The 16,428-nt window shown below is 44.8% G+C and overlaps 1 protein-coding gene across 1 annotated transcript in view; it reads left to right on the top strand.

Moving 5' to 3' along the window:
• Positions 1 to 16,428, top strand: part of LOC139411360 (T-cell immunomodulatory protein-like) — a 110,604-nt gene that overhangs the window by 22,839 nt on the left and 71,337 nt on the right. The window contains exons 8-9 of the mRNA XM_071157633.1: positions 2,385 to 2,466; positions 9,432 to 9,526. Coding sequence (XP_071013734.1) covers positions 2,385 to 2,466; positions 9,432 to 9,526 — 177 coding nt within the window. The remainder of the gene's footprint in view (positions 1 to 2,384; positions 2,467 to 9,431; positions 9,527 to 16,428) is intronic.

Raw genomic sequence — 16,428 nt, 5'->3', positions numbered from 1 at the left:
ATCACACACTTTGACAAAACCAGAGGAGACGCTCACATGCTCGCTCAGTCTGAAAAGCTGCTTACTTTTTGTCTGACTGCCAGGTAATAAATAAGCACAAGCATAAAGGAAGAGCAGTGAACGAATGGGATGGTTTTTTTCTGTTTTCTTGCTGAAACTATTCTCAGATGTCATAAATCACTAATGGGTCGCTCGGCAGGCCTCTGCTCTCCTACCGGGCCGGGCCACATCTGCTGCTCCAGAAGGGAGAAGGAGATAAGGAGAGAGGAAGAGTTTTATAGCCCCCCCAATATCTCCCCCTTTTCTGTTTGTGTTCCAAATACACGATTCATTATGTCACATCATGTAGAGTCACGGAGTAGGGAGGGAAGTCCTGCTGCATTCACATGATGGTTTCAAAACTAAAGCAACTCCTGTTTGAGAAAAGTATTTGGCGTTATCTTTTTGGGACCTCACATTCTAAGGCAGGGGTGGGCAACTCCAGTCCTCGAGGGCATGATTGGTGTCATACCTTTTCTCCATCCCTAGCAAACGCAGCCGATTAATCAAATTGCATTCTAAATTGACGATCATGATTTAGGTGATTATTGGAGTCAGGGGTGTTAGCTGGGGCTGGGCCAAAACTGTGACACCAATCAGGCCCTCGAGGACTGGAATTGCCCACCCCTGTTCTAAGGTAACGGGGCATATGTTTGAGTTGCAAGAAGCCGGCAGAACCTACAACTGAGCCGTGTGTATCCCAGCCTGCTAGTGTGTTTCTATATGTAGCTAGCTGCATGGTTCTTGGGTGCAGCATGTTCCCTCTGGCTGGAGAGTAAAGGCCAGAGGGTCTTCTGTGTGGTAACAGGAGAGTGCTCCTGCTCTCTGGGGCCTTGCGTCAGGGTCCGCTGAGAGCTCTGCGTTCATGAATTTCACTGTGTTGGTCACTGGACACCAGTCCCCCAAGAGGCCAGAGTCTAATAAGAGCACTGATACTTCTGCCATATTTATTTTCGATAAACAGAAACCATTTGTATAGAGAGACTATTCCAGCTTGAATCTCAAAGCTCAGCCATCCAGATTTATATCAGAGTGTATCACATATAGTCACCTCCGAAATTATTGTTACCTTTTTATAAACATGAGAAAAAAATACTGTATAAAATAATAATACAAACACTGATCTCAGTCTCCGGACTTGAACCCATTGAAAGCCTGTGGTTTGAATTGAAGAGGCCAGTGAGTTTATAAGCACAGACCGAAGGATATCAATGATCTGGAAATATTCGGTATGGTGCAATGGTCTAAGATCCCTTCCAAAGTGTACTCCAATCTCAGTGCCCTTATCATTGCAAGGGGAGGGTGCACAAAGTATTGAAAACATAGGTGTTGAAATGATTGGCACCCTATCTTTTTGAGAGAGAAAAAAAAGATAACTTGTTTAAAAAGATCTATTCCTTTCAGCAATTGTATTAGTATAAAATAATATCATTTCTCAATTTGTTTTCCATACAATATACAGGGTAGAATTATACAGTCATTTTTGCTCCTCTTTTTATCAAGGGTGTCAATAATTTCGGACCCCACTGTATCTAGCTGATCATGAGCTCATTTCTCAAACAAACACTAATTTAGTGATGACCATGACTCCCATTGAGCTCAAGGCCCTCTCCATCACCTTAGAAATAATCTGCTAACAGATTGGCATTGACACAACTCCATCTCTAAGATTATCCTAAAATAGCCCTGAAGCCCATGTCTCCTCACTACTAAATCTATGTGTAATCTCTCGCAGACTATTTATTATCTCTCGATGTCTGATGTGCTAACAACTGATGTTGGCAGCGAGGTGACAACTGGAGGTGGTTTTGTTAAGAGTGTAGACTGCAGTTTGGCTGTTGTGCCGTTCGTTACATGTGGGTCTGTATGTGTGTGAGCGTTTTTTTTTTCTTTTTTCTCTCTCTCTCTCGGCATTCAAGACCAAAGCACTGTCTGTTCCATTGGCTGACTCTTAGCATGACTGCTAACTGCATGGAGCTCCTGTAGTTCAGCACACCACTGAGCTGAAATCAATTCAAACGTCAGGCTGATCATGCCTGCTCCTTCCCTGCTGTTGCCCTCGCTGCACTTTTCTACTGGTCCCCTGTCACCCGATGTGTCCCCTGTCACCCACTGTGTCCCCTGTCACGCACTGTGTCCCCTGTCACCTACTCCGCCTGCCCACACAATTAAAGCAGCCCCTGACTAATGGTTGGTCAAAGGACCATGCTACTTGTCCTTTCACTCAATCATTCAGTTTTGAAATGTACAGTAGCCTACTGTATCTACTCTGGCAACTTGTGTTTATGTTTATCTCAAAGGAAAAATCATTCTGCGTTTAATATGAACATTACTTTTTCTTTCAGGATGGGAACTTTACCAAAACCCAGCCCGGACGTATACCAGAAAATGTCAAGAAAGTTGGCCAGTCTTGTTTTGTCGACTTTGGTGAGTTTTCTCATTCAGTCTTTTAAACTCCCTGTTCCATCATTGCTCTTTTGCAGTGCCAGGAATTGTTGGTGTCTGTCTTCAAAGGCCCCTAAACGTAACTCTCTGCTCTTCGGGGATGACATTTTCAAACAGCTCTGATCTAATAGGATTTCCCAGACAGAGAGAGAAACAGAGTTTCCCAACATCTTATCTAGTTAGAACGTCTCATCTTTACTCCTTGTTTCTGAAGTTTGTTGGCTTGGGCGTTGAAGTAAAATCTCAGTCCTAGTAAATGAGTTGTAATCTTAAAGTTGAAGTAGGTCCAAAACAAGGTGGCCGGACAACATTTTCAGAATTGATTTCTTGATCGACCACAAGGTTCTAATCTACTCCATATCATGAAGCATCATATCCACTTTAAGTAAACTATTTGTTGACTTTTTACTGGATGAAACACACACACAAACAAATATATACATACACATCATTGCCAATATCAATATTTTAACAGTCAGGGGTGTCATGAAATATTTAGAGTACAAATTTCCTCATCCCAAAATGCAAATGATTCATGAGCCCAGGGAAATACCAAGGGAAATTACCTATGTGGTTTTCTGTGTGTATTTAATTCTTTATTTCAGACGGACTTGGCCTTTTTATGTTCAAATCTCAAGCTTATCTGAGCAAACAAGAACTTTTCCCTTTTTCAATCTTTAACATTTTTTTTTATCTTCTTTTCACTTTTGTTACTATGGAAATGTCACTTCAAGCTGTTACCATGGTGAGGAAGGTTAAGCGGAGGTGCTCAAAGACCTAAAGATTCAGAGGGATAGATCTTGTCAACGCTTCTACACTTTCAGACTCTGGAGGTTAATAAGGATCAACTGGAATGCGCTTTGCTTTTGCCACAGTTTATGACGCTACACGGGGCCTGGGATATAACATATGAATAAATTAAATACAAATATAGGACAAAACACATCACGACAAGAGAGGCAACACTACATAAAGAGAGACCTGAGATGACAATGGCAGCAACACATGACAAAGCAGCATGGTGGCAACTCAACATGACAACAACATGGTAGCAACACAACATTGGTAGCAGCACAAAACAGGGTCCAAACATTATTGGGCACAGACAACAGCACAAAGTGCAATAAAGTAGAGACAACTGTAAGTAAGAGTGTCCATGATTGAGTCTTTGAATGAAGGGATGGAGATAAAACTGTCCGGTTTGTGTGTTTGTTGCAGCTCATTCTAGTCACTAACTGCAACGAACTGAAAAGACGAGGATGTGTGTGCTTTGGGGACCTTTAACAGAATGTGACTGGCAGAACAGGTGTTGTATGTGGAGAATGAGGGCTGCAGTAGATATCTCAGATAGGGGAGAGTGAGGCCTAAGAGGGTTTTATAAATAAGCATCAACCATTGGGTCTTGCAACGGGTATAGAGATGACCAGTTTACAGAGGAGTATAGAGTGCAGTGATGTGTCCTTCAAGAAGCATTGGTGGCAAATCTGATGGCAGAATGGTAAAGAACATCTAGCCACTCGAGAGCACCCATACCTGCCGATCTATAAATTAATCTAGCATGGGTAGGATGGTCATCTGAATCAGGGTTAGTTTGGCAGCTGGGGTGAAAGAGGAGCGATTACGACAGAGGAAACCAAGTCTAGATTTAACTTTAGCCTGCAGCTTTGATATGTGCTGAGAGAAGGACAGTGTACTGTCTAGCCATAGTCACCTCATACAAGCACTTGGGAGTATCTCAAGCTCTAAACCCTCAGAGGTAGCAATCACACTTGTGGGGAGAGGGGCATTCTTCTTACCAAACCACATGACCTTTGTTTTTGAGGTGTTCAGAACAAGGTTAAGGGCAGAAAACTTGTTGGATACTAAGAAAGCTTTGTTGTAGAGCGTTTAACACAACATCTGGGGAGGGGCCAGCTGAGTATCGTTGTCACATGTGCAGGTGTTACTGTTTAAATGGAAAAGGATGACTAATGAATCAAGACGGACTGACCATTCATTGTATGAAACACAAGAAGTGTTGATGTTGGTGCTCCCAATTACTGCACGTTGCCCTCTCATTACATTCTAATAACCACTTCAATTCATTATATTTTGCATCCTTTTATTTTTCTGCGCTTGCTTGCACTTGAAAAGGTTCTCCCACATCACACACACACACGCATACATTTGTTCATCTCTGCCAGTAAAGTAACGACTCAGAGGTGAGGTTGCTGCTGACTGACTACTAGATCGATGGAGCACAATGTGGCGCTCTGGCCTGCTTTAGAAGAGATTGTCTTTGATATGGCAGGACCTAGGGAGGGGATGGAATATCCAAAACTGACAGACACATACACCCTCACCCAAACACAGTGCTGGGAGAAATATTCCCAATTGTAGCAGCCGCTTCTTGGTAGGCCCTCCACCAGTCACCAAGGGCATTATGATGCTAACGTGGCCCCTGTCACTACATCAAGCCAGGTAGGCATGAGCACCGGGAGCAAAGGCCAGCACACGCCTGCAACGAGTTTAAAGAGCTTAATTGAGCATGATCTTCAAAGCACGTTATCCTTGATTTCACTTTTGTTCCCTGAGAGCCTTTGGTGCTGATTTGAATATCAGCACCTAATTAAAAATATATATATTGGATTCAGAGCACCTGTTCTTTGGAGATGGGGGGGGAATATGACCTCCGGTAGAGGAATGAAAGAGGAGACTGGGTGCTTCAAAGACTCAAATGATTTCAATGTGTGAGAAATAAAAAGGAAAAAAGGGCACAGAAAAGCTGGAAGTGTGCAGATAGAACAGAGACCGAGGGAGATGGAGCTGGGAGAGGGAGGACTAGAGAGAGAGAGGGAGATGGAGCTGGGAGAGGGAGGACTAGAGAGAGAGGGAGATGGAGCTGGGAGAGGGAGGACTAGAGAGGGAGATGGAGCTGGGAGAGGGAGGACTAGAGAGAGAGAGGGAGATGGAGCTGGGAGAGGGAGGACTAGAGAGAGAGAGGGAGATGGAGCTGGGAGAGGGAGGACTAGAGAGAGAGAGGGAGATGGAGCTGGGAGAGGGAGGACTAGAGAGAGAGAGGGAGATGGAGCTGGGAGAGGGAGGACTAGAGAGAGACCGAGGGAGATGGAGCTGGGAGAGGGAGGACTAGAGAGAGAGATGGAGCTGGGAGAGGGAGGACTAGAGAGAGAGAGGGAGATGGAGCTGGGAGAGGGAGGACTAGAGAGAGAGAGGGAGATGGAGCTGGGAGAGGGAGGACTAGAGAGAGAGGGAGATGGAGCTGGGAGAGGGAGGACTAGAGAGAGAGAGGGAGATGGAGCTGGGAGAGGGAGGACTAGAGAGAGAGAGGGAGATGGAGCTGGGAGAGGGAGGACTAGAGAGAGAGAGGGAGATGGAGCTGGGAGAGGGAGGACTAGAGAGAGAGAGGGAGATGGAGCTGGGAGAGGGAGGACTAGAGAGAGAGAGGGAGATGGAGCTGGGAGAGGGAGGACTAGAGAGAGGGAGATGGAGCTGGGAGAGGGAGGACTAGAGAGAGAGAGGGAGATGGAGCTGGGAGAGGGAGGACTAGAGAGAGGGAGATGGAGCTGGGAGAGGGAGGACTAGAGAGAGGGAGATGGAGCTGGGAGAGGGAGGACTAGAGAGAGGGAGATGGAGCTGGGAGAGGGAGGACTAGAGAGAGAGAGGGAGATGGAGCTGGGGGAGGGAGGACTAGAGAGAGGGAGATGGAGCTGGGAGAGGGAGGACTAGAGAGGGAGATGGAGCTGGGAGAGGGAGGACTAGAGAGAGAGATGGAGCTGGGAGAGGGAGGACTAGAGAGAGAGATGGAGCTGGGAGAGGGAGGACTAGAGAGAGAGATGGAGCTGGGAGAGGGAGGACTAGAGAGAGAGAGGGAGATGGAGCTGGGAGAGGGAGGACTAGAGAGAGGGAGATAGGAAAGCAAGCAGTCTGCTTGATATCGGAGTGGGAATTATTCTGATCACACTCCAAGCTTTCAATTTTCGCCTACACCTCAGTGATAGATGGCGGATACAGGAGTGACCTTCCCTCTAAACCTCTTCTCCAACACACACACTCACTGTATCATCAACAATTCATCCATAACATGAATCTATGAGCTTTCAAATAGTGATAAAGGTAATATAATGTTGGGCTGTTTCCATTTTAGTTCCACATGTATACACATTTATTGTGTGGTTTTTCAGTATTACCAATTCTAGGATGAGTCTTAGACATTAGACATTAGGATGAGTCTTAGACATTAGACAGGAGTCCCCCCCCCCCCCCCCCTCTCTTAGTTAAGACCTAGACAACCATGTGAGGGGAGTTCCTTGCTAATTAGTGACCTTAATTCACCAATCGAGTACAAGGGTGAAGCGTAAACCCGCAGACACACTCGGCCTTCCGTGGGATGAGTTTGACACGTGCATCAGAAGGACTCGGTTAGAATGTCTGTTGGAACTAAGCCGCAGGTTAACGGCACCATCCGCTGGCGCAACACTTCCGTCACACTGTAGCCACGCCACCGTAGTCTTAATGCATGCACAACATACGCCAGACAAAACATTCCCATCTGCCTTATCGTAGCTGTAATTGCATTTCTCAAAGCGACAGCGCCCAATACATAATTCATTGATGGAGACTGCACAGCTAAGGACCACGGGAAGAGTTGACTGCTAATGCAGTTAGAGGAATTACGTTGATGACATGATGATTTGTGTTCTTTTCTTCTCTCTCTCCGAGCTGAAGTAGCTCATGTACTAGAGTACATCTGAGGTGATTTTTAAAAATAAAACTGAACGCTACCCGGAGGATTTCCTCTCCTCCATTAGTGTCTTAACAGTGACAGCTCGGTGGTAGAACTACAGTGGTCCGTGTGCCGAGAGTCTTCTCAGGGAAGGCTTTTTGAATATGTATGGGGTATTTGTGATGCATCCCTTGATATGTTTTATTTTTTTCTGCCTCTCTCCCAGGCATTGTTTTTTTAGTTTTTTTCGTCTCTTCTGGTGTGATATTTCTCTGATGTTCTCGTGGTACACTTCATCTTCTCTGTCTCTTTTTGAGAGCAGTGTTGTAGAGGCAAAATAGTGACACGTTGTTCTTGGCTTTTGGATTGGGATCAGTGTCGTGGTAAGAAAGTCTGAAATCCTTAATGGTCGTCGTCAAGGATAACACCTCATACATAGTTTTCTCTTTAATCGGCGCGCACCGGCACACACACACACACACACACACACACACACACACACACACACACACAAATACAACTTTTCACATTGACACAGACACAGAGTTAGCCTCCTGGTTGCATGGCAGGGTCCAGATAAGATTACAGACTTGGGGGTTGTAATGTGTCTGGCTGCAGGCTGGTTCCCTGGGCCAGGGGGATACAGGAGGTGTGGATGAGTGGAGAGTGTGTAATCTCTGGGTTTCTCTGCAGGCCCGGCCTCTGATTTGCATTGTTATTGGTCCTGTGTCGTATCCTATGAATGCCAATGGGGGTGTCACCCGGCATCATAGCTTCACCAGGCACTGCTCTCTCTCCTCCTCCTCCTATATCTCTCTCTCTCCTCCTCCTATATCTCTCTCTCTCCTCCTCCTATATCTCTCTCTCTCCTCCTATCTCTCTCTCTCTCTCTCTCCTCCTATATCTCTCTCTCTCTCCTCCTATATCTCTCTCTCTCTCCTCCTATATCTCTCTCTCTCTCCTCCTATATCTCTCTCTCTCCTCCTATATCTCTCTCTCCTCCTCCTATATATCTCTCCTCCTCCTATATCTCTCTCTCTCTCCTCCTCCTATATCTCTCTCTCTCCTCCTCCTATATATCTCTCTCTCTCTCTCCTCCTATCTCTCTCTCTCTCTCCTCCTATATCTCTCTCTCTCTCCTCCTCCTATATCTCTCTCTCTCCTCCTATCTCTCTCTCTCTCTCTCTCCTCCTATATCTCTCTCTCTCTCCTCCTATATCTCTCTCTCTCTCCTCCTATATCTCTCTCTCTCTCCTCCTATATCTCTCTCTCCTCCTCCTATATATCTCTCCTCCTCCTATATCTCTCTCTCTCTCCTCCTCCTATATCTCTCTCTCTCCTCCTCCTATATATCTCTCTCTCTCTCTCCTCCTATCTCTCTCTCTCTCTCTCCTCCTATATCTCTCTTTCTCTCTCCTATATATCTCTCTCCTCCTATATCTCTCTCTCTCTCTCCTCCTCTCTCTCGCTCTCTCTCTCCTCCTATCTCTCTCTCTCGCTCTCTCTCCTCATATCTCTCGCTCTCTCTCTCCTCCTATATCTCTCTCGCTCTCTCCTCCTATATCTCTCTCCTCCTATCGCTCTCTCTCCTCATATCGCTCGCTCTCTCTCTCTCCTCCTATCTCTCGCTCTCTCTCTCCTCCTATCTCTCGCTCTCCCTCTCCTCCTATCTCTCGCTCGCTCCCTCTCCTCCTATCTCTCGCTCTCTCTCTCTCCTCCTATCTCTCGCTCTCTCTCTCTCCTCCTATCTCTCGCTCTCTCTCTCTCCTCCTATCTCTCGCTCTTTCTCTACTCCTATCTCTCTCTCTCCTCCTCCTATATATATATATATATATATATATCTCTCTCTACTCCTATCTCTCGCTCTCTCTCTCTCTCCTCCTATCTCTCTATCTGAATAGTAATGTGGTTCATCAATGGGAGCCAGTGCCATCCTACTGGTCTGACAGTAAACATCAGTGGATGATAACACAGAATAAAGACCGACAAGCTCGCTCCGATTGTGAAACTACTGTATTAGTCTCTCTTGTTCACCTTTTACCTCACTCACTCTCTCCCCACCTGCCATCTCTCTCTCTCTCTCTCTTTCTTTCCTCGGTGCTCTGATTGAATGTTTTTACTCTTACCTCCGCTGTTCTGTCTCTGTTCATTTCAGTTTTCCCATCATCCTGCTTTTTTTGTTGCTCCTTGTTTTTTTATTCATGTCTTTCTCTTTTTCTTCCAGATGGAGATGGGTTCCAGGACCACCTTCTCCCAGTGTGTCTGGACGATGCATGCCACAGGAGTGCCATCTACCTTTCTAAGCCCGGGGAACCTGAGGTACCGTACTCCCCCCATTGAAACCTGACACGAGACCTCAAATCCTGCTCCATCCTAAAACTAAACTAGCCCTGCCCTCGTGCTTTACAGGTTGCCATTTTGAGTGTCCGTTTGTTTTCTCTCTCCCAGGCATGATCCTCTTGGTCGTGCTGTAAAAATCAGGTATCCTTTACGAGAGCTGTTGAGTGACACAGCCAATACCTGCACCACCTCTCTCTGACTCCCGTCTCTTAGTCTCAGAATGACTCTACCTCATAATTACTCCCCTCATCCAGGAGATCGACAGCACACACTCATAAGTGGCAGGACTACAATAGAGAAAATGAGTCCATAGCCACTCCGAGACTAATGAGGGTCTTGCAGAGAAGATAAGTCAGCACTGCTTTCATATTTTCCCCCCACAAACGTCTGCTTTTGTATGCCTGTCACAGACAATTGTGATTTGAGCAGGGGGAGACTGAGGGAGAGGAGAAGACTGAGGTAGAAGGAAATGAGAAAGACGGCAGAACATATGTTGTCTTTTGTTTGGTTGTCATACTGTTCAGTTCTTTACCGTCAGAGATGAGGAGTCTGAAAAGTTTTCCGTAGTTGATTCCACTAGCTATCCTCTAGCTAGCCACTTCTACCTTTTTTACTCACTCTCTCATCATCTTCTCCGCTTTCTATATATAATTTGTCGCTCTCCATCTTTTCTCTCATCTCCCTCCATCTATTCTTCTATTCTTCTTTTTGTCTCTCTCTCATGGACTGAGCCCAGTGGGGTGGGGAGCACCACTGAGTCCCTGCTCATTTTCTCTCAGCTAGCCTGTGTAGCTCTCACTGACCGCAGGCCACGAGACATGATTGGATTAGAAGCTTGGTAGGAGGAGATGCTCTGTTCAATCAGTGTCTGGGATCTTTGTCTTTGTCGGTACGTGTTCCGGTATGTTCCTGCAGGTGTGTATGCTTCTGTACAGATGTGCACGTGTCATTGTGTGCAGGAACATGCGCCCCCCCCCCCCCCCCCCCCCCCCCCCCCCACCCCACCCCACCACACACACTGATTGAGACCAGTTGATCTTGCGGTGTGTTATTTCCATCACGCTAATCCGCTGCTCATTGACAGCGTAAACATGTAGCTTCACACTCATTAGACTGTTTACAGAGGCTGTTCATTATATTCACTCACACTGCATGTGTACACGCCCTCTGAATATGAACATAGCACACTGAGTCTCATTGAATTGCTGCATGAGAAGGGATAGGCTATTTTCTCCTATAGGTGGAACCCCATACCTCTACCTACCATATCCATCCAGACCTATACCAATCCACCCCATATCCATGAAGTATTAGTATCTCTCTTGTGAGTGTAGGTTTAATTTCACCCAGGCCTCTGTGTCCGTGGTCGGGGGAGGAGTCGGTGTCCCCGCTCTGACAGGAGACAGACATTTTAATGGAGCCTATATCCAGACGTTCCTCCAGAGACGGGGATCCGTGGGCCGGGAGGCGGCCTAGGATTTGATTGTCCCTTAATCGGCGTGCCGGGAGGAAAGCCCATCCATAAAACATGGAGAGGGGAACGGCGGATTGTCTGAGGGGGCATGAGTAAGCGCCAAGGGATGTGCAAGGAATTCCAATGCAGAGAGGGGTGGGTACATGGGTTGGCCCGTATATCTCCACCTCCCTTCCTTCTCCCGGCACCACACTGTTATTCATTTCATTTTCATGTACTGCATAACCAACAATTTGTCCCGAGGTTTGACAGTATCTGGAGCTGGTGGGATTGTTTCTTTGTATTCATTTTTGGGAGGAAGATAAATAATATTTATGTTCCTGCTGCCTGATTTGTTATTACTTTGCCTTCTCAGCATTCTGCTGTGCTGCTAGCACCATTACAGCATGGGGCCACTGTCCTGAATAGAAGAGTAAGTTGAGCCGTGTGTGTGTGTGTGTGGGGGGGGGGGGGGGGGGGGGTTAGGTAGCCTACGTCTTCTTGATCCATTTGGATGGCCAGTCAATCATCTGAAGACTCAGGGCGTGAGTGGGAACAGACAGTTGAGTTGAATCTCAGCCAAGCCCCCGTCACCTGATGCATAGGAGAGTGGAACACGACATGGCCATTATCTCCACCCCGCCGATTTAATATACACTGCCAAGTTTCCACTGTGAACGAGTCAGGCCATCAGTCTGAGACAGCCGGACACAGGGCACGGTAGCACCAGGTGCCATCCACAGATACCCTCTGTCTTTGTGACATGCTGACATGTGGGTGTAGTCTGTCACCAGCTTTGTCATCAGCTCTGCCTCCCCACTCTCGCTCTCTTTTGGTCTCAGGGACACCTGTTCAATGTTTCTTTATTCATCACAGGACAATGAAATACACCCTCTCTCTCTCTCTCTCTTTTCTTTGCTCTTGCTCTCTTCCTCACTCATCAGCACCTCGTGCATTTCCCCTATGTTTGAACTTTTTTTCACATTTGTGTTAGAAGGTATTTTATCTTGGCCTCAAATCTATCAGGAGAAAAATGTGACGTGCGATATACAGTGCCTTGCGAAAGTATTCGGCCCCCTTGAACTTTGCGACCTTTTGCCACATTTCAGGCTTCAAACATAAAGATATAAAACTGTATTTTTTTGTGAAGAATCAACAACAAGTGGGACACAATCATGAAGTGGAACGACATTTATTGGATATTTCAAACTTTTTTAACAAATCAAAAACTGAAAAATTGGGTGTGCAAAATGATTCAGCCCCTTTACTTTCAGTGCAGCAAACTCTCTCCAGAAGTTCAGTGAGGATCTCTGAATGATCCAATGTTGACCTAAATGACTAATGATGATAAATACAATCCACCTGTGTGTAATCAAGTCTCCGTATAAATGCACCTGCACTGTGATAGTCTCAGAGGTCCGTTGTATGTGTATGTGTATGTGACAAATAAAATTTGATTTGATTTAAAAGCGCAGAGAGCATCATGAAGAACAAGGAACACACCAGGCAGGTCTGAGATACTGTTGTGAAGAAGTTTAAAGCCGGATTTGGATACAAAAAGATTTCCCAAGCTTTAAACAGCCCAAGGAGCACTGTGCAAGCGATAATATTAAAATGGAAGGAGTATCAGACCACTGCAAATCTACCAAGACCTGGCCGTCCCTCTAAACCTTCAGCTCATACAAGGAGAAGACTGATCAGAGATGCAGCCAAGAGGCCCATGATCACTCTGGATGAACTGCAGAGATCTACAGCTGAGGTGGGAGACTCTATCCATAGGACAACAATCAGTCGTATATTGCACAAATCTGGCCTTTATGGAAGAGTGGCAAGAAGAAAGCCATTTCTTAAAGATATCCATAAAAAGTGTTGTTTAAAGTTTGCCACAAGCCACCTGGGAGACACACCAAACATGTGGAAGAAGGTGCTCTGGTCAGATGAAACCAAAATTGAACTTTTTGGCAACGATGCAAAACGTTATGTTTGGTGTAAAAGCAACACAGCTGAACACACCATCCCCACTGTTAAACATGGTGGTGGCAGCATCATGGTTTGGGCCTGCTTTTCTTCAGCAGGGACAGGGAAGATGGTTAAAATTGATGGGAAGATGGATGGAGCCAAATACAGGACCATTCTGGAAGAAAACCTGATGGAGTCTGCAAAAGACCTGAGACTGGGACGGAGATTTGTCTTCCAACAAGACAATGATCCAAAAGATAAAGCAAAATCTACAATGGAATGGTTCAAAAATAAACATATCCAGGTGTTAGAATGGCCAAGTCAAAGTCCAGACCTGAATCCAATCGAGAATCAGTGGAAAGAACTGAAAACTGCTGTTCACAAATGCTCTCCATCCAACCTCACTGAGCTCGAGCTGTTTTGCAAGGAGGAATGGGAAAAAATGTCAGTCTCTCGATGTGCAAAACTGATAGAGACACACCCCAAGCGACTTACAGCTGTAATCGCAGCAAAAGGTGGCGCTACAAAGTATTAACTTAAGGGGGCTGAATAATTTTGCACGCCCAATTTTTCAGTTTTTGATTTGTTAAAAAAGTTTGAAATATCCAATAAATGTCGTTCCACTTCATGATTGTGTCCCACTTGTTATTGATTCTTCACAAAAAAATACAGTTTTATATCTTTATGTTTGAAGCCTGAAATGTGGCAAAAGGTCGCAAAGTTCAAGGGGGCAGAATACTTTCGCAAGGCACTGTACATAAATCCATCCTAGATTACATATATAATTGAATTAAGTAAGGGCTAAACGCCAACGTTCTGTACATTACCTTGGTATTAATGGACGACCGGATAGCAGAGTCCTTCCGTGGAGTTAATTTTTCCAAGGTAGTGGGCAGAGCGGAGGCGTTTCCCCCGTTTATACAAAATAATACTGAAGCACACATTTACTGGTATAGAAATTACATGTTTTGATAAGTACATTCAACTTTTATCATCCCAACAAACCTGGTTGCCAGAGACGTGACCCAGTCGTTCGTTTATTCGGTTGCCATGATAGCTGGCAACGTTCTTATCCCTTGCTTGCTAGCTAGGCAACTATAGCTAGCACAGGCACGTCAAACAGTGCAGCCTTAATAACAGAATAGCAGTATTTGCATTTGATTAAACTGTTTTCCGGTGGCATTTATTTGGATACATCCATAACAATGAGCTGATGATTCACGATTTCACCTGGCACCGAAAGGTTGCTCTCTTCTCAGGACTGTTCATTACAGTAGAGGTCACGTTGCTAATGAAACACTAGGCTAAACACTAGCTAAATCGTTTGTTGCTAGCAAATCTGCCAATATAACCGAATTCAACAATAACAGTTGCTGAAAACAGTTGGTCAAACTGTACTGAACAAAAATATAAACGCAACTATTTCAAAGATTTTACTGAGTTACAGTTCATATAAGGACATCAGTCAATTGAAATAAATTCATTGGGCTCTAAATCTATGGATTTCACATGACTGGGCAGGGGCACAACCATGGGTGGGCCTGGGAGGGCATAGGCCCACCCACTGGGGAGCCTGGCCCAGCCAATCAGAATGAGTTTACCCCCTACAAAAGGGCTTTATTGCAGACAGAAATACTGTTCAGCAGGGATTATCGTGACAAAGGAGAAATGCTCACTAACAGAAATGTAAACAAATGTGTGCAGAAAATCAGCAACACTGCAAAATGCTGGGAAGGCAAAGTAATAACAAAATAAGCTTTTTGTGCATATGGAAAATATCTGTTTTTTAAATTTTTATTCCAGCTCAGACCAACACAACATTTTGTATTTATATTTTTGTTCAGTGTAGAAACGTGGGAGGATTTGACGGCATAGTGCCACTTGCGTGATGACCGCGGCATTGAGGATATTTACATGCACAGTAATAATTCGATATTAAAACTGTTTTATGGCAGTAGGCAGATTATACAATAGTCATATAGTCAAACTCGAAGTAAGCATACGCCGACTAAAACTCCTGGTTTTCTGAGGAATCTTTCAAATGATTAGCACATGTAAAGACCTTATTCTGCGTTCCAGTGGTGTATTTGATCTGCGCATGTGCTATCAGCCTAGGGACCCTCCCTCTTTAGCGCGAGGGATGTGAGTTCGGAACAACTGAATGTATACTTCTTAGAAGTAGTTTCCACATTCAAATGTTATATGTCCGACCTCACAAACAGATTTGCTTAACAAAAATAACATGGTCACTGTGGTAGAGCGTTTATTTTGATTGGCAATTGTCTGCGTTTATCAGAGTGATTATTTGGGAAATGATTATTTGGGAAATTGTTCTTCTTGCAAAGCATGTAAACGTTTTAATCGAACTTTTGCATTAATCTGATTATCCACAATATTTGCATTATTGTGTGCATGTAACCGTACTCATTGATGTACCGTACTCACCATGTTAGGTCATCAGATGCTGCAAAAAAATATGTCTCTGCAAAAACAAATGAATCCTAGTTAGCTAAGTACATTTTTCCTCGTTTGACCTGTGTTTAGAATGTATCCAATTTCGGTTTGTGTCGTTGTTGATTTGACTTTCTGTAACATGGTAGCAAGTACTGTCTGCATGGTGCAGTGCTTTTGAACGGTAAAAAAAAGCGCTTATTGCTGGAACTACTTCACATGTGTCTTTTCCAACTCTCCCATATATCTGCTTTTAATGCTAACTCTACAATTCCCTTTTTAACCAATCAGAAATGAGTATTCGACAATACTGTGGTATGAATCATAATAATAGTCTGATCTCCATGGGAATTGAAAGAACAAAACAGCTGCTCGCTAGATGCAGTCTTGTGAATGAACTGGAATGGCTTTGCAATGATGATGTGATGAGCGATATAGTTTTTCCTTTGCGGCTCATAAAGCAGGGAGTTCATTAGATGTTTTTTGATGTCCACGGCGACGTCTGTGTTCTCTCTGGATATAATGGCACCTCGTCTGCCGTTCCCCGCGGCTTCTGACATTTTAATTTCTTGGCCTAATGAACCGTCGCTGCCGCGGTGGTCGAATCGATAGGGGGGAACCTGCTAACACTGTAGCTTTAGTAAACAATGTGTTGACGAGACCGCTGTGTCTGTGCTGCGTTGTATGCTGAGATTTCTCTGGGATTGATAAAATGACATTTGTATGCCTGCCGCTTCCCTCTCTCACCATCAAATGTTGAGAATTACCTTGGAGGAGAAAACACCGTCATAGTTTTCCCGATTTAATAAGATCATCGTCTATTTTCGGCCCTGCACTGTCACCTCTTCCAATGATATATGTTAAATCCATTGACCTTTTGATCCAATGAATTTCAGAATTTAAGGGAAATGTTTAGGGCACTCTATAAAAATTGAAAAATGGGTCACCTCTCTGAATGATTACACACATATCAAGAAGTCGTGTTTAACAACTTCATTTAAACGATAACGTGGGATTG

This window comes from Oncorhynchus clarkii, chromosome 6 (assembly GCF_045791955.1).
Source record: "Oncorhynchus clarkii lewisi isolate Uvic-CL-2024 chromosome 6, UVic_Ocla_1.0, whole genome shotgun sequence".
In the NCBI taxonomy this organism is placed as follows: domain Eukaryota; kingdom Metazoa; phylum Chordata; class Actinopteri; order Salmoniformes; family Salmonidae; genus Oncorhynchus; species Oncorhynchus clarkii.
This window is presented reverse-complemented; position numbering and strand designations above follow the sequence as displayed.